We start from the raw sequence: 23216 nt of genomic DNA, 5'->3' as shown, positions 1-23216 counted from the left end.
TGTTTCATAAATGAATCGGTCATGGTATTCACACTCACTCAATCACTAAGAGATTTATAATGACAGGGGAAACTGGGAGGGACCTGTTTGTCTCCAGTCAGCCACATGTCTTGCTTGACATTGTCCACCAGGAGGCCACATAAGAACACAGACGAGCCCTTCCTGGATTCTGCCTGTGCTCTTCATCAACTTCACTTTTATAAATGTCATTATTTGACTATGCTAAGCCGTGTATTAAAAGCAGCTCCCGTAGACTTAAAATAAGCCTTCTGTAGAACGTGCTTGTTAAATAAACCAGTCACAGCGGTCTGGTTGGTTGGTGGGTTGGAATAAAAATGATTGTTCTGATGTATGTAATATGAAGCATTTCTGCATTAAAATGTCTAAAAGAGAAAAAAAAATACAAATAAATAATAATCTTGTTATCCTAAATGTTTCCAACAAAAGGCTCAAAATGTATTTTGTTGCCTGTTATAACTTCTTGAAGAGCGTTAAACAGTTGTTAAACAATGAAGACAACAACTCCCATGATCCCACGCTACTTTTATGTCTTGTTTTGTTTTGTTTTGCAGAGAGACCCTTAGTGTCAGAATTAACTTGCTGCGTGTTTAACAGCAGTAGAAAAAAAGCTTCAAGCGCAACAGTGACGTTAGCTTTGGTTGGTTTGGCCAACTTGTCATGTTTCTAGCAACTTGGATAATATAAGTTCTATTTTATCTAATTTTTTTGGGTCTATAAAAACACTTTCAACTTAAGAGAAATTGTGTCTCCTAGGCTGCTAGCTTAAATGCTGCCCCATGTTAGAGCAGACAGTTGACAACTTAGGTAGGCAGGTAGTGTACGGTCATTTATTAAAGCTATGAGAGCAGGGACAGTGCACATCACCCCACAGTTGTCTTGCTGCTAAATGTTTTAGTTTCTCCATTTTCATCTCCATCAGCATGCAACCAGAGGAACTGCTAACTGCTGCTAACTGTAGCTCCCCTTACCTAGTTAGCTCAGTTAGCCATGCAGCTAGTGCTCTGGACTGGGAGCTCGGGGAACGGGCACATGTTGGTGTAAACACTGCCAGCCCAGGAGCTTTTTACCAGAATGGGCTAGCTGGTTAGCATGCTAACCACTGTAGATGTCTCTGCAGCACCATACATAGACATCATAATGTCAAAACGGCTGTTTATACCCATTTTGTTCATAATCTTTGAACATGTTCAACTAAATGCCCCTTTAAACTTATCATAGAACTATTTTTTTCAGCAAATACAAAACTTCAAGCACTTCAGCTGTCTCGATGTTGAATGAATGACTGTGCGACTAATTTCTCTGTTGGTATTTTCCATCCTCAGCCAAGAGGAGGCCCCACCGCCCCCTCCACCCATCGTCATCAACAAGTATTCAGATGAGCAGCTCCGAGCCATCATCAAACGGATGCGAGAGAGACTGGAGCTGTACAGGGAGAAAATTGTGGACCAGTATGCCTCATCCCCAGAGATCAGCCCTCCTGTCAGTGAGTAAAAGCAAAGTTATTCATATGTGTGCATATTAGAGCTTCACTTCAGCTGGAGCACAATAGCTTCATATCTGCAATTTATGATCGGGGTGATCATGGATGCTTTTTTTTTTGGGAAGAATAGAGAGGTAAAATACAATACTATCCTTTCAGCACCTCTGCTTCTCAAAGATGACTACACAAAAGTCATAGAGGAGAGGAAAAGGCAAGCGGAGGAGGATCGTATAAAGAAGGAGGAGGCCGACCAGAAGAAGAAGGAGGAGCAGGAGAAGAAGAAGAAGGAGGCAGAGGAGAAGAAGAAAGAGGACGAGGAGAAAAAGAAAGCAGAGGCTGCAGAGCAGGAGAAAAACGTGAAGGAAAAGGACATGCATACAAGGTTGAAAGAAGCCTACTGGTCTACAATGGATGCCGTGCTGAAGCCCATCGAGGACCAGATGGACTCTGTGGTTGGGACGACCATCGACCCTTTCACAGACCGTCGCTACGTCGCCTGGCTGAGCATTGTGACCGTGGCGATCAACTACAATGTCTGGTTTGTCACGGCCCGACTGTGTTTCCCGTACCACAATGAGAGCGCCAACCCTCAGTGGCTCGCCATGGATTTGCTGGCCGACTTCATCTACTTTGTAGACACCATCATTTTCCAGCCGCGCAAGCAGTTTGTCAAAGGAGGAGACATCATAGTAAGCCTCAAATAATCCTGACAAGGGTGCATGTTCCTGAACATTTATGATGTGACATGATTGTGTTATTTCCTTCCTTTCAGAAAGACAGAGTCATGACAAAGCAGAACTACAGAGACTCAGAGAGATTCACGGTATGGTAACTTGACTTCTTTGAACCCAGAGCGTTGGGATGAAGTCACCTCATTGACCTCACACGTGTGTCTCTGCTCACCAGATGGACTTGATATGCCTCCTACCGTTCGACTTGCTGTACTTCCAGTTTGGATTCAAATCTATTTTCAGAGCCAATCGTCTGCTGAAGGTGAATTCACTCATGTTGCCTTTGTTGGGATCAAAACTTATCAAAGTTCGTTTCCCACCAAAGTAACATTATCACCCTCCTCCTCAAGGTAGATACGTTTTTCGAGTTCAGCGATCGACTGGAGAGCATCATGGCCAAGGCTTACATCTGGAGGTAAGGCACACGAAATCCATTCAGCATTTTTTTTATTATTATACAGTTGCATCTGATGCCAATGATGGTTTTAAATGGTTAATAAAATCTGTGTAATTCATCTATAAACATTATAAAATTGTAACTTGTGTTTAAAATGACTTGATGTTGTGGTTTAGGAAGTTTTAAGTTGTTTAACAGTTAAATTACTATAAACTCAAGTTTAATTAACTAAGAATTTAAAATGTATTAATGGTTGCTGTTTTAAAGTGTAATCGTCACCTCTGCTGTGATGACTACATTTTCAAACATATTCCTTTAAAGTTTCCATTGGCTTTAGGAAAAGCAGAGAAAGAGAGATAAACTTAGAACTTCACTGACCTTTCTTTTCCATCAGAGTGATTCGGACCATCGGCTATCTTCTCTTCATGCTCCACATCAACGCCTGCTTCTACTATGTGGCGTCAGACTACCAGGGCATTGGGGAAACTAAATGGGTCTACTCTGGTAATGGCAGCGCGTAAGTACAAAACCTTTCATTTCCTGTTTGTGTTGAGTGTTTGACATTCTGGTTTGTGTTTTATCAATATTACACACTTAAAACCAGATCTGATCTGAAGTTTATCTGAGTATCAGTAGTTCATACTAATAGGTAACCACATTCTAAAGTCAACTCAAAATAATCACGCTGACACTTCCGTCTCATTAACATCTACTCAAGAACACATGTTGGACTGATGTCAGCACATTAGCGCAGTGCAGTTTAATTACACCATTAGCAAACTGCTCAGATGTAAACACTTTGGTAAGTGGCCAAAGTGGTTACCAGGTAAATATACTCATACTGCTGACTTTTAAAGATGGTTCAAGGTCCAGTGTGTAGGATTCACTGACTTCGAGCTGCAACCAACTGAACACCCCTCGTCTCATTGGCCGATGAAAACATGAAAGACGTGATGAAAGGCCCTGTCTAAGACGCCGTTTGGTTTGTCTGTTTTGGGCTCCTGTAGAAACATGATTGTTCCAAAACACAACTGTTCTTAGTTTAAAGTCATTATACACTAATCAAAACATAATACAGAATATTAGATATAATTTCTGCTAATAGATCCCCCTAAATCCTACATGTTGGACCTTTAAACTGTGCATCACGATCATGTTAATGAAAGAAAATGTCTGTTATAAGGATGTGAGCAAAGATAAAATGTGATTAATGTAATTTTATTGTTTGGTAACGACAAAATAACACAGCTGTGCTGAGAACAGAATATGACATGAACATTGAACGTAACTTTTCTCTATGCCTGCGACATATCACAGTCCCATGTTAAAGATCCATTGTATGTTCCATGTTTGCTGCTGCTGCTGCTGCTGCAGTTACCTCAGCTGCTTCTTCTATGCGGAGAAGTCCCTGCTGATGATCGCTGAGTTGCCGATTCCAGACACCATGTTCGGACAGATCTTTCAGATGACAAACTACCTTTTTGGGGCATTGTTTATGTCCATCTTTCTTGCCCAGGTAGTCAATTGTCATATTTTTTATTTTTATTTTTATTTTTTTTGCTTTTTATTTTTTTCTGTTCCAGTGACGTTTCTTTTTTTTTAAGTTTGCAGCAAGGCATCAAGGGAATCAAACTTGAAAGAGAAATAAGTGATTTAAAGACTGACACCGTTCCCCCAAAAACCACATGTTCACACAAACACAAGTATTCTCTCTGTCTGTACAAATAACTGGCCAATGACTGTAGTGTAGATTGTGACAGCCCCTCTAACGCCCCACCCTCTCCACAGGTACCTGCGTTGTTACTACCACGCCGTCCGCAGTCTGATCAACATTGGGGGTCTTAGCGAACCCCATACCGTCTTTGAGATTACCTTTCAGATGACTAACTTTTTCACGGGCGTCTTTGTGTTCTCCAGTTTGATTGGACAGGTAACCTCGAGACTCATTCTGCCCGTAGCATCGTCTAGAAAAAAACCTGATATCTCTAAACTAATATCTCTAGATTAGCGTGTCATCACCTGTTTTTCCACGTTTGTTGTAGTGACGTAGTGAGAGATGAATGTCGTGTTAGAAAATGATACTGACAACCACCAGTCATCATAACATCATAGCTTCACTAACACCCCATCAACCATCGCTTCAACTGTCTCTCTATGGTTCCCTGTGAAGTCTTGACTGTGAAAAAGATTATTAATGTGTTTAAGCAATAATTTCCATTAATATCTACTGTTTGACTGACGCTGAAGTACCGTTTCCTCTGCTCATGTGTGTATTGTGTCCGCCATCTTGCCTCAGATGAGAGATGTCATTGGTGCAGCCACAGCAGGACAGACGTACTTCCGAGCGTCCATGGACGGCACCGTGGAGTACATGGTGAACAACAACATCCCCTCTATGGTGCAGAACCGAGTCCGCACCTGGTACACCTACACCTGGGATGCACAGGGCATGCTGGGTCAGTAGCACAGGGCTCAATCGGAATGTTAGAAAGCCGTGAACTATAAAATTGAAGCAGGGCTACGAGTTGTTTATCAGTAAATCTGTCGGTTATGCTCCTGATGAATCCAATGTTACACTGGGAGATGAAGTGCAGGAAATGACAACAAAAATACAACATATATATAAAATCACATTTGTAATCCGTGGTTTTATTGTATTTTTCCCTAAATCTTTCATTGTTGGTGTTTTCTTAAACAGTTGTGGCCTTTCAACATAAAAATACATGAAAATAAGTGTATCTCTGGCATTGAATATAAGCATTTTTAAAATATTTGCATTGTTGAGGCTCTACAATTATAAAAATAATAATAATAATATTAATAATATATTTTATTTATCAGCACTTTCAATAAAACTCAAAGACACTTTACAAGATTTTTGAGAGCTTTATAATTGATGTGGAGGGTCTTGAAGTGGATATGCTGCTTTATTGGGAGCCAGTGAAGGTGTTGCAGGATGGCTGTAACGCATTTCTTTGAGTACCGTAAATTATCAAATAATAGCCGGGTTTCAATTAACCGCAGGGTCCCCTTAAAACGCCGGGTGCAGGTGTATATTTGCATATTTTTTTTGTATATTTTCGGTTCCAAATAAATGCTGAGTCTAATTTATTTATTTTTTTAATCAAGGAAGAAGACGCTGCACGTTTTTCTTCTTCGCCTTTTTCATCTATTGTGCTGCTTTCTGTCAGTCGCCATGTCTCCGGTGCAGCAAAACAATAAAAAGTACGACTTGAAATTTAACATTTCTTCGTAAAATATGCAGAGGAAAACTCGGGAGAAGCAGCCGATAGACGTTTCTCTGTCGAACCCATGAGAGTGAGAGATTGGCAAAAAATCAAACTGAGCTTCAGCGTCTGTCCGAGGAGGACAGCAACAGGGCCAGGCTGCCTGCTGGAGGGAGGAAGAAGGCTAGAGAGGAGCCTGAGATAAACATGCGGGAATGAGTTATCAGCAAACGGGCACGCCACGAGAGAGTGTACCGCAAAATGATCAGGGCGATGGCGAAACAAATGTCAGCACCGTGAGTGACAGCAGAGATGAGGAGTTTCCTCCACCGCAACAACTTCACTTGCAGAAGACGCACAACTGTTGAATTAAACGCCTGGTCTGTTAAGTGATTTAAACAAATATACGCCCCGGCTATTATTTGGTAATTTACATCCTGGCTGCACCTAATTACCGAACACACATACACACACAGCAATCACGTACACACATACGCACATGGACACCGATTCAAACGTTAATGTAAATGAAACCTCTGATATTACAATCCTTCTAGCTGACGTGACCCAGGCAGAACAAACGCCCAATTCACAGTGGCAGATTGATAAGGACTCCTGGGCAACTAGCAGACTGGTGTGCAAGCAAGATGGAGTGACAGCCGTGACAGCCAATTACACAAGACACGGCAGAGCCAATCGAGGAGCTTGTGGGCGGGTCTAAACTCAGGGAAACAGGCTTCAGCTTGAGCAGCCGTTTTCCGCTTGGTCCTAGTGCTTGACGAGTCGTTGTTAAATGTAGCGTAACATGGTTTTTGGATGGTAAAAACTGCAGGGGACCAAAACGGCCTTATAGAAAAAGTGCAGGGGACATGTCCCCTGTGTCCCCCCCCAAAATTACGTCCGTGCCCACGATTATCACTTTTAGATGTCATGATTATCGTTAATATCCATATATTGTGACTCCCACATGCTGAATTATTAAAAATACTGGTACTACTTCTTCTATATTATCTCGATGTTTTCAGATGAGTCCGAGCTGCTGGACAAGATGCCTCTGGTGATGAGAACCGCCATCGCTGTGGACATCAACCTGACAACCTTTCAGAAGATTGATCTTTTCAAGGTGCCTCTTCTAAAGACCCCACAGCACACCGTACAACAGGCACACTACAGCACACCGTACAACAGGCACACTGCAGCTTGTACATGAAATCAAATTGTTGTTTTTTTGTTCACAGGGCTGTGACCAGCAGATGTTGGTGGACATGTTGCTGAGGCTCAAGTCTATCATCTACCTGCCCGGAGACTTTGTCGTGAAAAAAGTGAGTTATTGTCACATTATCATCATCCTGGATCCCTTTATGTGAATATCTGCTGTCTGTTCTTAACAGCCTGTTAAGTGTTTTGTTAGTTTTCTGTATGTACATGACTTGTCCCTCCCTGCAGGGTGACATCGGTAAAGAGATGTACATCATTAAGGGTGGAGCGGTGCAGGTGGTGGGAGGTCCTGACAACAGTATTGTGTTTGTGACGCTGAAGGCCGGATGTGTGTTCGGAGAAATCAGGTAAGATTTTGTTTACCGTTTCTCTTTGTCAGACCAAATAGGCACTGTGAGGAACAAATCTTGGAGTATTCTCAGTCATGAAATGGTTTGTTGTTGTTTTTTTTGTGTCAGTCTGCTGCAGTCATCTAAAGATGGAGGGAACAGGAGGACAGCTAATGTTAAAGCGTACGGCTTTGCGAACCTCTTTGTCCTGGAGAAGAAAGACCTGTTTGACATCCTGGTGCACTACCCCGAGTCTCAGAAAGTGTTGGCCAGGAAGGGAAGGTGAGTCGGAGGCACAAATAGTGTCACAGAGGTTTCAAACTTTTGCCCTGATTTGTCTGGAGATGAATCATGACATGTGCAAACGTCTCTTTTGGGAGATGGGGGAACCTTAATAGAACAAGGCAACAAAATATACTGACATATTGAAGACATCAGGGCTGCAAGTAGTGATTATTTTTATTATTGACTAACAGGTTATAATTTTTGGCAATGTATTACTTTCTTACTCACCTTCACAATAACCAGTGCTGGGGATAATGTACACCACTGTACATTATTATTACTTTAAGCAGTAACAGAGTAATATAACACGTTTCTAATAGGATATTATTATAAGATATATAATATTATTACAGTTACTATGTCCAGGAACACATTATCCCCCTATTATTGATACAGTTGAGTAAGTGCGCCACCAGAAGAATATCACCCAAATAAGAATTGTGTTGGCAAAATGCGAAATGGCTGCCGAACCAAAACAACTCAAATGGGTAAACATCCACAGCGACAACAGGCACCGAGGGTGTTTGCATTTGTTTTCAGGTTTGCCCCTGACTGATGTCAGCACTCACCAGATACTCTTCCCCTTTTCTGTACAGTGCGGTCATTGAGAAAAGTACTTTTCCTTCCATTCAGCAGTCAAATAAGAGAGAATTACAGTATTTTAATAACAATTTAATTTCAGTGGATTCGGCAATCTCCGAGCTTGCTGCAGTAGACAGGTTGAGAAGCGCGAGGGAAGACAAATCCACGTACAAATTCACTCTCAAAACTTCAAAAAACAAACTCTTTTCTCTCCCCTACTCCAGGTGTTTATTCCTCCAGCAGCACCGGGCTCTGCCCGCGGCTGTCTGCAAGTTAACAGAGTTGTCTGTAAACGAAATACCGGCAGTTAATACAGTATACCTCATAGCAAGCTATATTATTTGTTCCATATTTGTGGGGGAAAAAAAATAAAAATCTATAAAAGGGTTACCAACAGGACAAACATGACAGAGAGGTCAAGATCATCGACTGGAATTAGCTGTGGTTAAGGTGATTCACCCTCTGTATGTGTGTTTTGTACCAGCTGTTTATTATTAGTTGATAAATGACCTAAAACTCATACATGCAACCACATCTCTCATTTGTAACCCACATCACAGTGGGCCGTTTTCTCTCAGCTGGGATTCTCCCATTCAGCCCTCACAAATGTTCCTATGGTTGTTTTTTTTTGGTTGCTTTCATTGGAGAAGTCCTGACACACAGCAGTTTCTCCACTCCAAGAGCAGATACACACATCATATCTCCCTCACTGAGTATAACCCTCCTGTGTGTGTGTGTGTGTGTTTGTGTGTGTGTGTAGGAAGCTTATGAAGGCAAAGGGTCCGGCAGCAGCTAAAGTAGAAGAGGAGAGGAAGAAAGGACTGGCGTTGTTCGGACCCAAACCGCCCACACCCAAACTGCTGCGTGCTTTCGGCGGAACCATTAACAGAGGACTTATCGACAAAATGAAGGTGACAACGCTCACACTTCTATCTCCATGTGTTCGTAAAAAAAAGCCACTACAGTTATTCCGACTGCTAATCACATTCTGTGTTTCTTTCCCCCAGAATGCTGCTTGACACCAGTGAGGATCTTTTTTTTTTTTTTTTTTTTTTTACGACTCCTTTTTGGGAGTGAATGTACAGTTTTATTTTCAACCTCTGACTACTCTTTTGTAATGAGTGCTGTCATTTTTTAGATGTTGTTTAAAATGGATGCTTCTGTCCTTTCCCAGACATTTGCTTCGACATGCTCGAAGCACAAGTCAAGCAGGACTGCCTATGTTAAGACACTCGTGCAGATAAGATGTAACCAGAAAAACACTCCAGCTAGCTTAAACAACAAGCATATTCAGAAAATGAAAAAATGTATGAAAACACAGATTTCCAAACTATTCTGATGAAATGTGCAATATTTGAATCTAAATTACCGCCCTAATCGTAAACTGCTTGTTGTATATTGTATACTTGCATACTGAGTTATCTGTTACTATTGACTTTATTGTCCGGTAGTTGTAAAAGCCTAACAGAGATTATCTGTCAGAACAACAGTAATGCTTGCTCACTATACAATATTTGATTTCATTTGATGATCAATAAACAATTCCCTGACTGAACCACAGTTTCCTTGATGGTGATCTGTCCTGTCACTTTGCTTGGTGCTTGTACGTCTGTCGGCTTTGTGTTTGTGCGGCGGGCGTTACAGTTCAGAGAAAGAGCGAGAACTGCTGGCTAATCCCATTAGCCACACGGCGGTGTTGTGAGGGTTAACTAACTAAGTGGACTCTGTCTATGAATTGTGCAGCCAGAAGAGACTGAAATAACCCCATCAGTCTAAGATAACAACAGCTACTTTTTAAACATACACGACTTACTACCATTTAATTTGTCTTTTTTAAAATTTAAATATATAGAAATATGCAGCTTTTTTTAATATATTTAATTCTACTTAATGGCAAACTTGGCGTAATAATGAAGGAAATACTCGATCCTCCAACCTGCTTTGATTATAATCAATCATGTTTTCACCTAATATGAAACCAGCAACACTCTTGTATTCGTAATTATGATGCCTATTTGCCAACAAGCAAACCACCCCACAAGAGGACAGTTGTCTTTCCTGGAACTGACTGGCAAGTGGGAGTGCCCGGAGGGAATTAATGCCTCTAAGAAATTGAATTGCCTCAGTCTGTTGTTTGGATACGAGGCGAGGACTGTGGAGGATCTCAGGGCTCTGTCAAGGATCTGAGATCCACGCAGGAAAGGGTCGGCCTGCCGGCTGTAGCCCACACCAAGCCCCGCCATGTTCAGCAGGTTGAAGAAGTTGATGGGGGCTCCTGTGCCGCCCCCTGCCCCAGCCGCTGCCCCACCTTCTACCCCAGCTCCAGCCGCTAAGGTAAGGCCTGGACCCTTTAAGTAACACTTCTTAATAACTGTCATTAATAAATTGTGAATTTCTGATGTTTATTGTTGAGTAAGTTGAAACCTCACAACAATTGCTTTATAAATGGTTTCTAAAGCATTTTATTGTTTAGTTACAGTAAAACAGCTATGAACATCTAATTAACTATTAATTTACATGTATTAATAGAGTTTTATCCCTGATGCCTTAAATATAGGTGTTTTTGAAGACGTTTATCTTTGTCAGTTTTAAAATCCGCACATTTGTTCTTTCTAAACCAAAGAAGGTTCTGTGTTCGCAACCTGTTTGTCACGCTGAGCACATCAGAGGTGAGTCATGGCAGTAGCACTAGACTGAGATCAGTGACAGCCTCGGAATCAGCTTGGCACCTAATCAAAGAGGGTGGATTACTGCTGCTGGGCCTGCTGTATTCATTTTCTAAATCAGAGAGGAGAAACTGCTGGGGGAACTGTTACATGACAACACAATATTTTTTGTCTGCAGACTGAAACAGTTCTGTGTGTTTACAGGAAGAAAAGCCTCCTGAAAAGAAGGATGAAAAAGAGGAGCCAAAGAAAGAGGACGAGAAAAAAGAGGAGGTAAAGAAAGAGGAGGAGAAGAAGGAGGAAGAAAAGAAAGAAGAAGAAGCCAAGAAGGAGGAGCCAAAACCAGGTGAGAGGTCTGAACACCACAGACTGGTAATATTGTACATAACACATCGGCCATGAAGCCGAAGTGATTTCCTGGAAAATAGCTATGTGCCATGACACCACCATCACTATTTCTGTCCTTATAAGTCCAATAAGGTTCAAACATTTAGGGAGGTGCTAAAGTGCTTTCAATCGCAGCCTGCTTTGCTTTCAATTTCCCTGCTAAGATGTAATGGCTTTCTGGTTTCCACATTTGTCAATTCAAAGTGACGAGTGTCACTCATGGGTTGGTATTGTTCAGTTGCCGTGCTTTAAGATAAGAACAATATCTTAATAATATGATGTGTTCAATAATGTAAAACTGCTGCTATATTTTTCTTCCAGCTCCTGCCCCAGCTGCCCCAGCTGCCCCAGCAGCTCCTGCCCCAGCTGCCCCAGCTGCCCCAGCAGCTCCTGCCCCAGCTGCTGCTGCTCCTGGTGATGCCGCCAATCCAGAAGGGGCTGAAGGGTGAGACTGCATCATAGACTGTTCTTACCTCGTGTCGCACCCAATGCCAGCTCCAGTTCCCTGCGACCCACATATATGAGTTTTGACATTTCCAGCCCAAAAGTTACTTCTGGCTAAACATCAGCTTCATGGTTAGAAGTGAACTGTCTCTGGGTTCAGAATAATTGTGGATATTAATCCACACAAAGTGTTCATCCTAACGATTGATTCTGATTCTTAAAGCTAGGGTTGATAAGACTCAAGAAACCAACAGTCGCAAGTTACTTTCAGAAAGTCTTGCATCAAAATGAATCCTTCCCTCTTCAGAGGCACTTCTCCAAAACACATGAATGCACACTGCCTGCCTATACGACTGCCTCATAGCTCTCGCTGGCCAGCTGGGAAATGTATAAACAGCTAGTTAGCAAGCTCAATGAGCTCTCTGCACTTCGTCAGTCTAATAAATACATGAAAAAAACAGCTGAAACGGATTCATCCCCAGTCAGAAAACCTACCCAGTGACAGTTACTCCTTACTGCTGTAGGTGTGTGCTTTGTGCTAACCTTAGCCGCAAAAGGAAGCTGTTGCTGGAACAGTGGGCCCTTGAACATGCTCAGGGCCTGTGTGCTTTGTGTAACTGAACAGCTGAACAACAGTGTGGGTAGTCCTCTGCCAAATGTTTGGCTCAGGGCCTGTGTGCATTGTGCTACTGCGTTAGCTTGCTGCTGAACAACAGAATCCGGGGCTGTCTACTTTGAGCGCATTGCATCAATGTCATTTCAAACCGTATCTATCTACCTCACTTCACCACATGAAAGAAAGTGGATCATCATAGTGAATGTACCATAATGAATGTAAATAATGAACATTAGCTATTAGTAGTTACTACTTTAAGTTATTATTGAAAAATATTGGCTGCACTTTCTCAGCCATTCTTGTGCTAGTGGCTCGCTAATAGCTTTGGCAAGATATCCATCTAGTGTTATAGACTCCAGTACTGAGCGATGAGTGCATATAGACAGAATCAAATGGTTGGATGGGTTTTATTAGAGGCCTGCAACAGCCACAGAAACTAGATTTTTTTGGTCATATTTCTGAGAACACTTGATGTATTGATTGCTGTCGGAATGTTAAGATATCTAACATTACACTGAAAGGATAACTTACCAATCTTAGATTTAAAAATCATTTTCGACAAGAAGGTGAAAAACACATGAATTCTGATGGGACGATGTATACCGTTCATACAGTCTAGTGCATTGAATACAGGAGAACATGACGGCTGAATCAAATGGGAGGAAAGCTTTTTAGCCATGATCTTGAACTGTGTCTTACAGAACACTTTTACCTGCAGAAATGTTAGTGCAGTTGTTCCTCGCTAAGTTGTGATACTGTCTGAGCTTTTCCAGGTCTGTTGTGTTGTCTCCACGTGAGATCTTAGCGGATTAACTTTACTGTAAGCTCTGTTCGTGATGAGGAGAGGATATTTTTTTTGCAACATTTTGAATATTTATGAAGCAATGACATTATTTTAAATGATGTTGTCCACTGTAGTAACATGTGAGGCTGTACGAGACTCTAGCAGTGATTAAAAGCTATACGAATAACTTCACCTAAGAATAGCCTGGAGCTGGGGCTGTGTCTATTTCAGGAACGTGTTTCTATTCTCAATGTATAATTAGTCACAGCACAGCAAGTAAACAATGAGAGCTGTCACAGTTTAACGTGATTTGACTATGTAGCATTCAGCGTTTAAATAATTACAAACTCAGTACATAGCTGCGGCCTATATCTAAATCTGAAACAAACTTGTTATATGCTCTCCAAACCCAGTGCATTGACTGCTTTCAACTGATTGGACAGTTGGACAGTTTTCTCCACTTGTTTTAGTTTTCCTTACAGTAACTACAGTATCTGGACGTACTGTGTTCAAGCTGCAGTAGCAGCACCTCTGATCACACTGTGACTCCTAAAGTAGGAAAGGAGATTAGGAGCTTAGTGGTATTTGTGACTGAGAAAGATCAGAGAGAGCATAAGTAGGATTTGTTTTGTTTTATTTTGTTGTTTTTTGTGTGTGTTTGTGCAAATGATCAATGGCTGAATTACAGAGATAATTTTATGGTCATTAGAATGACGATATCCTATTGAGAACGTGGAAATAAATGTGGAAAGACATTTTTACAGCCTTTTAAAGCAACATTATTGAAGAATTAGGTTTTTGTTTTTTTGCGATCTGGTGCTAATTCATACACAATTGTCATTATTATGGGTAGACGTACACCTACCTATGTTATGACTGATCCAGTGCTAGCGAGACTACAACTTTGTTATCACAGCCACAAGACATGGCAAGCCAGCTAATAATACCTGATAGTTTAGCAGCAAGAAGGCTAGCTTAGGGTCTGTCTTGTTTTGTATCGGGAAGCTCTCGCCAACGAGTGAGATTTGCTCTTGTCCAACCTCTCTTTCTCCCTCTCCCTCCCCTCTTCACTACTTAGCTTCCTCTATAAATGTCCTTTTCAGTCTCTGCCTCATGATGTCTGTAGAGCCCGGTTCTGTTTCAAGCTAGTGTCAGCTTAGGGCACTTTGGGAGTGTTGGTGCTGCTACCGCTAGCGCACTGGCAGCTTTGGACCAGGACAAGATGCGCTAGCTGGTTAGCGTGCTAACTTAAGTATGATAGTAGATACTGTTATTTCTTCACATTCTGTCAATAATTTCACTTCCAATTCCAAAGTCATCAACTAAGCTCTTAGATATTGCACCCTTTAAAGAGCTAATATAGGGTGTTGTGTGTATCTGCCTTTTCTTTTACCCCATCAGATTAACGGTAATGAGAATAATGTGAACTAAACTGCAAAACTGTACTATTTATTGAGAAGCTTCCTCTCTTACTGTTCCCAAATAAACATCATTTTGCACAACAGTTATTTTCCTCCCTTGTCTCTGATTACATTGCACCTTTTCTCTTGCCTTTCTTTTTTTGGCCTTACAGTGAAGAACCTCCTCCTCCACCTGTCGTCTACTTCCGTTACACAGATGACACTCTGAGAAAACTGGTGCAGAGGTTGAGGGAGCGCACAGAGGAGCTCAAAGAGAAGGCCATAGACCCGTACGCCTCTTCCCCAGAAGTCAGCCCGCCTGTCAGTAAGTATGGACGTGTTCACACCAACACACAGGCAGATATCAAACACACAAACATGGCCAACCGGCTGTCTGACTCACACGTCTCATTGCCCGCTCAGCGCCTCTCCTTAGGCCGGACGAATACCTCAGGTTGCAGGAAGAGAGGCGGATAGTGAAGGAAGAGGCAGAAAAAAAGAAGGCGGAGGAGGCGGCCAAAAAGGCAGAGGAGAAGAAGAAAAAGGACGAGGAGAAAAGACTGGAGGCCGAGAAGAAAGCCGAGGAGGAGAGGCTGGCGGAGGAGGCCAAGAAGAAAGCGAAGCTCCTCCCAGACATCAACTGCGCCTGCTTCGACGTCCTCCTCCATCCGATTGAAGAAAAGATGGACAACATCTTGGGGAAAACAATCGATCCTTTAGGTGAGGAACAGACGGGGCACACAAGACCAAATGAACACATGAATATACTTCAATTAAGTCTGCATGTTTCTCTCTCTCTCTCTCCAGATTATCGGTATATCGCCTGGTTGTCCTTGGTAGCGTTGGCATACAACTACAATGTTTGGTTTGCCACCGCCCGCATGGCCTTCCCGTACCACAATGACGCTGTCAACCACTACTGGGTCATTTGTGACATTCTCAGTGACGTCGTGAATGTTATTGACATCGTACTTTGGCAGCCCCGACTACAGTTTGTCAAAGCCGGGGACATTATTGTAAGTCGTCAAGCATTGATGACTGTAGTTTTCTTAAACCCATCTGTGCGTGTAGGTCACAAAAATTGTTTGTCTCCCGCAGAAAGACAGAGCTCAGACCAAGGTACATTATCGGAAATCACCACGATTCAAGGTGAGAATGTTATTTCATGCCTGCTGGTGCAAAGTAACTAAGATCATTTACTCATTTACTAATATACAGATGAAGATGGAATTTGTGCTTTACGCTCCATTTTTTTAGGGACATTCTGTAGTTTTTACTTCATTACATTGGCAGTAGTAACTATTTACATGAGTAAACATAAGATAACATTAAAAGCGCACATCACATTTGCGTGTCGCAGGCTATGTACCAAAAAACATGTGTTATCGCGTTCACATTACATGTTTAAAAGTACAGTACTTTCATATCAGAAGGTGGAAGGGATGTAAGTGGGGTTTCAGGCGAGGAGGCTGCCAAGCCAGTAACCACTGTTCGAGACTGTGTTACAGCATTTGTAATCAGGTACAAATGTACAAATATCAAACCTTGGATTGAGTTTCCTGCCGCGTTTGTGGCGACAAAAAACAAATACTTTGAAGCCAAAACACAATCTTTTCCAAACCCTAATTGGTTTTTTTTTTGTGCCTACACCTTACACAAGGATAAGCACATTGTTGTCACAAGATAAGATTGAAAATTGAACCATAAAGAAACAGAAAGTTTTAACGTCTGTGGTTTGTAGTAAATGTTTGTATGGGGCCTTATCACATTTCACATATCAATGATTTGTTAGTCGTTCCATCAGAGACTGATTTCCCCTCCGAGCCTGTCAGATGGCTTCATTCAGAGGCCCATAGTGGGGACATTATCACTGTATTTTAAATGAGCAGAACCAGCTGCAACACTGCAACACATGATATTTAAACATCAGTGCTGGTATTACTTTGTACTTCTACTGTGACATTTACTTGTCATGTAGTATTTTCACATTTTCACTGGTCTACTGGTGCGTTCACGTCAGTAAATGATCGTAATGCTTCTGTCACCACTGTTTTTATCCTTCGATTTTTCAGATTGATTTGATCAGTATCCTCCCGTTTGACCTCTTCTGCCTGCACTTTAACTTCTCCTCCTTCTACCGACTCAACCGCTTCATCAGGGTAGGCAGCCGACCCATCGCATTTTTAATAAATGTGGAGAAATACATTTCTGTTTGAGCAGACTTCACTCTGCCTGTTTGCTTCCTTGTGTATTCTAGGTGGAGTCCTTCTTTGAGTTCAGCGATCGACTGGAAAACGTCATGTCCAAGGCCTACATCTGGAGGTGAATGCTCCATGGCTGTTAGACAAACAGGTGTTGGCTGTAAGCAGAGGACCTGCCTGTCTACAGCTCCTCAGCTCCTAAATCATTCACTCTGTGATCGCTTTTGATTCAGCCCTTTGCGAAAATTTGTTTTATTTGAGCTGTTTTCACAACCACACACCGATCAGCTCTCTTACACCTCATCTCGTCTGCTTCTGTCCCTTGTGTTGTCGTCGTCTGTCTGACGCAGAGTGGCTCGGACCACCGGTTACCTGCTCTACGCGCTCCATATCAACGCCTGCATATATTACGTCGCCTCAGTAAATCAGGGTCTCGGAAAAACCCACTGGGTGTATGACGGAAAGGGCACAGCGTACGTACGTTATTGCACTTTTCCAGTTGTGTGTGGTTATAGATGTTGGTGTTGTTCTCTCTGTTGATCGCTCTGCAGTCCATCTATCATCACTCTCACATTTCATGCAGGCTCTCTAAAGTAATTCACTCACCCTATTTACCTATGTACTGAATGCTATCCACCATTTGCTCTGAGTTTTTGAAGTCTGACAACAGACTTTATTCACATTATAGTACTTCCAAAAAATTCCTACAGTGGAATAGAAAAAGTAGTGTTAATGGAATGCATTACTGACTGCGAGCTATTAACATAAAATCAGCAAAAAGCATTAAAGGGTGTCATTTTTGGTCCTCTGTCCACCTCAGTCAGGAATACCATGTACAGTTTTTTCTCAGTGGAATCATCGTTTTTATGTCCCTGTCCCTTCACAGGTACATCCGCTGTTACTACTATGCCGTCCGAAGTCTGATCAACATTGGCGGTCTTCCGGAGCCTACGACCACTTTCGAGATTTCCTTTCAGATGTCAAACTTTTTCATTGGCGTCTTTGTGTTCTCCAGTTTGATTGGACAGGTAGGAAGGAGTGTTGGCTTGAACAAAAAGAATTCAGTTGGTTAAAAGCCGAACATCATGATGAATCTGAAGTGCAGAACACCCTCAACTTAGGCACACTTGGTATGAAAGCGATAAGTTTGGTTATTTTTTTTTAATTAATAAATTTGACTTTTTCAAACCTGCAGAATCCCTGTGAAACGTTCACAGATCTGCAATGTATTCTATATCTGTTAGGATTTAACCGATCAAATATGGAGTCACTGGAGTGCCATCAAAAAAAAACAACCTGTAAAAGGATTACAAAAATATAAGGAAGTAAATAAAGAGATAATATATTCATTTAAATGAAAAGGTAAACTAACAAATGTGGAAATATAGACAATCAATTCAAATAAAAAAGACTAACAAAATATAAAAGAACAGAACAATTATGAGCATTTTCATTCATTGTCATATTTACTTGTCTGAAGTCTATATATTTTATACATTTATTTATGATATATTACATAATAAATTGCAAGTTTCAAACAGGACTTGACCCCAGTAAAAAGAGGGTAAAAGAGCTGTGTTTGACCCATTCCACTTCTCCGTCAGTCTTTATACTGCTCCACCTGACTGCCCCAAACCCTTCTTTCAGATGAGAGATGTCATTGGGGCAGCAACAGCAGGTAAGACGTACTTCCGAGCGTCGATGGACGGCTGTGTAGAATACATGAACACCTATACAATTCCCAAGCAAGTCCAGAACAGAGTGCGGACCTGGTACAACTACACCTGGGCCGCTCAGGGCATGCTGGGTGAGTCTCCAAAAATGTTTCCTCAAAAAATGAAAAAAAAAAACAAAAAACAAAACCTGACGATACAGAAAACTAAAGGATAAAGGAAAACTAGGGAGGACTTATGCACTCCTGTCTGAGTGATTTTATGTTGAATCACTGCATTTTAATATGATGGGCAACATTTTCAAAGTAACTATTCAGGGCTGTCAAGAAAATGCTTTTGACAAAGATATCCACGTTGTCTCCAGATGAGTCCGAGCTGCTGGACAAGATGCCTCTGGTGATGAGAACCGCCATCGCTGTGGACGTCAACCTGACCACCTTCCAGAAGATCGCGCTGTTTCAGGTGACCCGACACTGACATCATCCTCTTTATCACAGGTGGAGGCATTTCCTTCGCTGACACCATCTTAAAATGGCTACTAACTTTAGTTGTAATGGTAGCCTCCTGCCCACACTCTCTTCTTAAGTCGGGCTGGGAGCATAGTTAATGATGACATTATTGTTTTTTGTCCCTGCCGTCTTCCTGTTTGTTTATTTTTTCACATTTCTGGCATCTTTAAAGGAGTCATCACCCGGAAATCGCAATTTCTCTCGTTAAATCATGCATATTGGTCTTGGACCTCTGTTGAAACTTGCCTGAAAAGCTGGAGTTTGAAAGTGGTTTATTTTTTTCACTTTGGCTCTTTTTCCGAACAGGAATAACACACAATAGTGTGCTTTCCTAAAGCACGAGATTTTGACTCTGCTCCTGTGGTGACGTTACCACAGGAGGCTACTCGCATAAGCATCGGCTCACAGCCGTCCTCAGCCAGACTTTCTGAGTGAGCACGCCGAATCTGCTTATTTCTCTGTCTTTTTTACGCCATACATCGTCACCGCCAGCATTAAAACTCAGGTCTTACATGTAAAACACGAGTGTGAAAAGTAAGAAGGAAAAAAAAAAGAATTTACCATTCAGAGACATCCTGCTTTAAATGTGTCTCTTCCACCATCTCTGCCTCTTCACTCTCCCGTTCGGTTTCCGACTCTGGCTCTTACATAAATGCCTGAATTCCGTAAGGTTCGTCATTTAGTGTGTGCGCCATGACAGGGGGCTGTTTATGTTTTGGAGTCTGTGTGTGCATGCAGGCTCGCCCCCCATTCCGGCTCTGTCCTTCCTGCGGCCAATCAACACGCGCCTCATTACATATTAAAACAATGCACATCCGGACCGGTCAAAACCTCGCACATAATCTTGCGTGTCAGAACAAGCTCTATGTTTGATTTAAAAAAAAAAAAAAATTCTAATAAGTTTTAAGAATTGATCCAAAGCGATCCAAGAGGGACTGGATATGTAAAAAACCAGGTGATGACTCCTTTAATTTATGTGCAGGTCCTGGCATGGCATGGAAATTCATTCCAACATTAACTACTAGTTAGTCTGGATCAATACATTCCTCAGGTCATGCTTCCGGCTGGCCATGTTGCACTTTTAATGTTTCAAGGTTGCAACAAACAGAAACCCAGAGGAAAAGGTTTCTTTTTATTATTATCATATTGAAACAGGCTAAAACTAAAGCAAGAATGATTTAAATGTTGATTAAAAAGTGTAATAAGTAATGGCGAGTATTTTGGTTTAAAATATTATTTGGTTATCTTGATTACTGCTGGCCTCCATGGGCCCTAACAACGCTCCCCTTTTCCCTAATTGGCAGCCGTGTCAGGAGCATCTGCTTCTGTCCTAACTCTTAATCTAATTTAATATGTGAACTGACGCATTTCAGACTTTGTGTCTGCACAGAAACGGAGCAAACAAACCTTCAGAGTATCGTTAAATTAAATAAGAATATTACTAAATTAAGAAAGGTTGAGCAAATCAGTGGAGCTGGACCTGCCCACCTACAGGCCTGAATGTTTTGTGTTTACATCCATGACCTCTCCACACATCAGCACCAGCAGTGGGATGTACATTAAGCACTTAAGTTCAATTTTGAGGTTCTTGTACTAGTGAATACTTCCATTTTCGATGACTACATACTTCCACTTCACTACATTTGTATACAAATATTGTACTTTTTACACCACTATGTTTATTTGATACCTTTACCTACTAGTGCTTTGCAGCATCAGAGCCAAAGTATCACATTTTATAATTAATTAATTTGATTGGCAATCAAATAAAAAAACACTGATTCCAATAAATAGAATAAAATGCTAAATATCAGATCAATGATCAGTTGATCTGTGAGTACATTTGATATCAGATACTTTAAGACTTGTACTCAAATACTCTTCATTTGGGCGAGTTTTCACCCTTGCTGATTTCAACCGCTTTGCCGGGTTAATCATTTAACACGGGATCTTTACTTTTACTCAGGTATGACTTTTGGGTACTTCACAGAACACCGATGGGAGCCTTTAAAGTCCAAAGTCGTCTAACCCTGCTGCTGTGTCTTCCAGGGCTGTGACCAGCAGATGTTGGTGGACATGTTGCTGAGGCTCAAGTCGATCATCTACCTGCCTGGAGACTTTGTTGTCAAGAAAGTGGGTATATGTGTGTGTGTGTGTGTGTGTGTGTGTGTGTGTGTGTGTGTGTGTGTATGTGTGTGTGTGAAAAAAATAAAATAAGCTTTGATGATCACCATGAAGCAAACAAACTATTATGATGAGCGTGATGCTGACCTCTGTGTTCCCCTCCCTGCAGGGTGACATCGGTAAAGAGATGTACATCATTAAGGGTGGAGCGGTGCAGGTGGTGGGAGGTCCTGACAACAGTATTGTGTTTGTGACGCTGAAGGCCGGATGTGTGTTTGGAGAAATCAGGTTTGTCTTGTTTATAATCTCAAACAAGGCCAAATAACACTCGTAAGCAAGAAAACATAATTATGGATATGCAAGCTCAGACAACCTACACTCCGCAAACTAAATGTTTTCTTCACGTTCTTCATGTTTTCTTAGTGTTTGTGACATGGATGTAGCTTTATAGCCCTTATTCACGTGATGGCCATTTTCCTCCGACATTACACTCAGGATGGGAAGCTCGATATCATGCCGTGTTCCAAGTTAGAAGTTGTTTACGCATCTCACAAAATCCAGAGGGACGTGGGCCAGGGCATGTGAGCGGAGCGGAGCGCAGAGCGGGTTTTAATCCAAAGACCAGAGCGATGGTTCCGTTTCGCTCCAGTTCCGCTCCGATACCGCTCTCCACAAGTCCACACAGACTCACGTGGGCCTTCAAGGAGGTCATTCGTTGAGAGATGGAGTTTGTAAAAATATTTTGAAAAGCAAGCAGACAGGTCATATAGGTGCAACTTCAGGAATTGCTCCTTCTTTTAAATTTGAGTGAGTGTGGAGCGAATGAAATTTTAGGTGAGCGGAGAGCGGTCTTTGAGCGGAGCTGTCTGGTATGACTTTGAGCGATGGAGCGAACACCCACGTAAGCGGGGACCAGAAATTCTCGCCGCTCAGCTCCGCTCACATGCTCTGACGTGAGCCATGTTTCAAGTCAAAGCAACATTTCTGATAACAATCAAATGTGTTGCTTTATGGTGAAGTATGGCCTGATGTCAGGTTTTTACTACCCATCATCGTTTTGAGTTGTTGATCAATCAGGAAGCAGTGAAATGATAATCTGTGAGAATCTTCATGTTTTTTGATCCTTCCACCATGAGTATGAAATCAGAGGAAAATGGCCGCCTTGTGACTACGGTCCATTGCTGGTTTTCTGTCCTGCATTGCCCGGATATATCTCAAACTTTCCCCATCACCTTATGCTTCTGCCCCCACAGTTTACTACAGTCTGCCAAAGATGGAGGAAACAGGCGCACGGCTAACGTGAAAGCACACGGATTTGCCAACCTTTTCGTCCTGGAGAAGAAGGACTTGTTCGATATCCTCGTCCACTACCCAGAGTCTCAGAAAGTTCTGGCCAGGAAGGGAAGGTGAGTCATTTACAAATGCTTGTGACGCTACATAAAATGCAAAAAGTGCAATTGCGAGTTAAATTTGTTGTGTGTGTGTGTGATTGTGAAGGAAACTGACCAAAGCCAAAGGCCCTCCAGGTGCAAAAACGGCGGAGGAGAAGCCGAAAGGTCTGACTCTGTTTGGACCAAAGCCACCGACGCCCAAGTTACTGAAAGCATTTGCCAACTTAAGGAAAATGAAGGTACAGTCTTCACTCTGATGCACCGTTCTAGCCTTACACTCCAGAAAATATAAGCACTGGATAGCTACTGTACATGTTATCAGCTAATGAACCTTTTTATATACGTGGGTGAGCCAGCAGGAATGTGAGATGTCTGTTTTTTCCCCTCTGTCCACAGAAAGAGCAGCAAGCGCAATAAGAGATCGGTGTGTGATGCTGATCTTCACTGCTTCAAATCATTTTGTATATATTTTACTTTTCATTGACTACCGAGAGGCTCACAAGAAGACGGACGTGTGTGATGTAGCAGAGTGGAGACGGGCGCCTGCAATTATAATCCAATAACATTCACCTGGTAGACTTTAGTGGTTTGCTTAACAGAGACAGAAATGTTAGTTTAACTTGTTCAGTTCAAGTAGCTGAATGCGACGCTTAACATTTAACGTTTGTATTATGTGTCATTTTTCATATTAAACAAGGTTCAGGTGTTTACTACAATACATGTCCTCTGTTGGATCACTCAATGATGAGCC

The 23216-nt window shown here is 41.9% G+C and overlaps 2 protein-coding genes across 4 annotated transcripts in view; both read left to right on the top strand.

Moving 5' to 3' along the window:
• Window positions 1-9825, top strand: part of LOC115569634 (cyclic nucleotide-gated cation channel beta-3-like) — a 65102-nt gene extending 55277 nt beyond the window's left edge. For all 3 annotated transcript variants that reach the window (XM_030397655.1, XM_030397656.1, XM_030397654.1), the window contains 14 exons: window positions 1344-1504; window positions 1661-2190; window positions 2274-2324; window positions 2408-2494; window positions 2583-2647; window positions 3024-3146; window positions 4418-4559; window positions 4926-5085; window positions 6882-6979; window positions 7095-7178; window positions 7303-7421; window positions 7533-7685; window positions 9031-9181; window positions 9278-9825. In XM_030397655.1, coding sequence (XP_030253515.1) covers window positions 1344-1504; window positions 1661-2190; window positions 2274-2324; window positions 2408-2494; window positions 2583-2647; window positions 3024-3146; window positions 4418-4559; window positions 4926-5085; window positions 6882-6979; window positions 7095-7178; window positions 7303-7421; window positions 7533-7685; window positions 9031-9181; window positions 9278-9289 — 1936 coding nt within the window. In that variant the 3' untranslated portion in view covers window positions 9290-9825. The remainder of the gene's footprint in view (window positions 1-1343; window positions 1505-1660; window positions 2191-2273; window positions 2325-2407; window positions 2495-2582; window positions 2648-3023; window positions 3147-4417; window positions 4560-4925; window positions 5086-6881; window positions 6980-7094; window positions 7179-7302; window positions 7422-7532; window positions 7686-9030; window positions 9182-9277) is intronic.
• A 566-nt stretch (window positions 9826-10391) lies between these two features.
• Window positions 10392-23181, top strand: LOC115570077 (cyclic nucleotide-gated cation channel beta-3-like). Its single transcript, XM_030398345.1, has 18 exons — window positions 10392-10604; window positions 11141-11282; window positions 11645-11768; window positions 14741-14892; window positions 14991-15287; window positions 15375-15583; window positions 15666-15716; window positions 16640-16726; window positions 16825-16889; window positions 17119-17241; window positions 17655-17796; window positions 18416-18575; window positions 18806-18903; window positions 21000-21083; window positions 21244-21362; window positions 22328-22480; window positions 22572-22704; window positions 22862-23181. The coding sequence occupies exons 1-18, from the start codon at window positions 10512-10514 to the stop codon at window positions 22880-22882; spliced, it is 2253 nt and encodes a 750-aa protein (XP_030254205.1). The 5' UTR covers window positions 10392-10511; the 3' UTR covers window positions 22883-23181.
• Window positions 23182-23216: the final 35 nt, after the last annotated feature.

Source organism: Sparus aurata, chromosome 19 (genome assembly GCF_900880675.1).
Source record: "Sparus aurata chromosome 19, fSpaAur1.1, whole genome shotgun sequence".
Lineage (NCBI taxonomy): Eukaryota > Metazoa > Chordata > Actinopteri > Spariformes > Sparidae > Sparus > Sparus aurata.
Note: the sequence above shows the minus strand (reverse complement) of the source record. Positions and strands in the feature narration are given on the sequence as shown.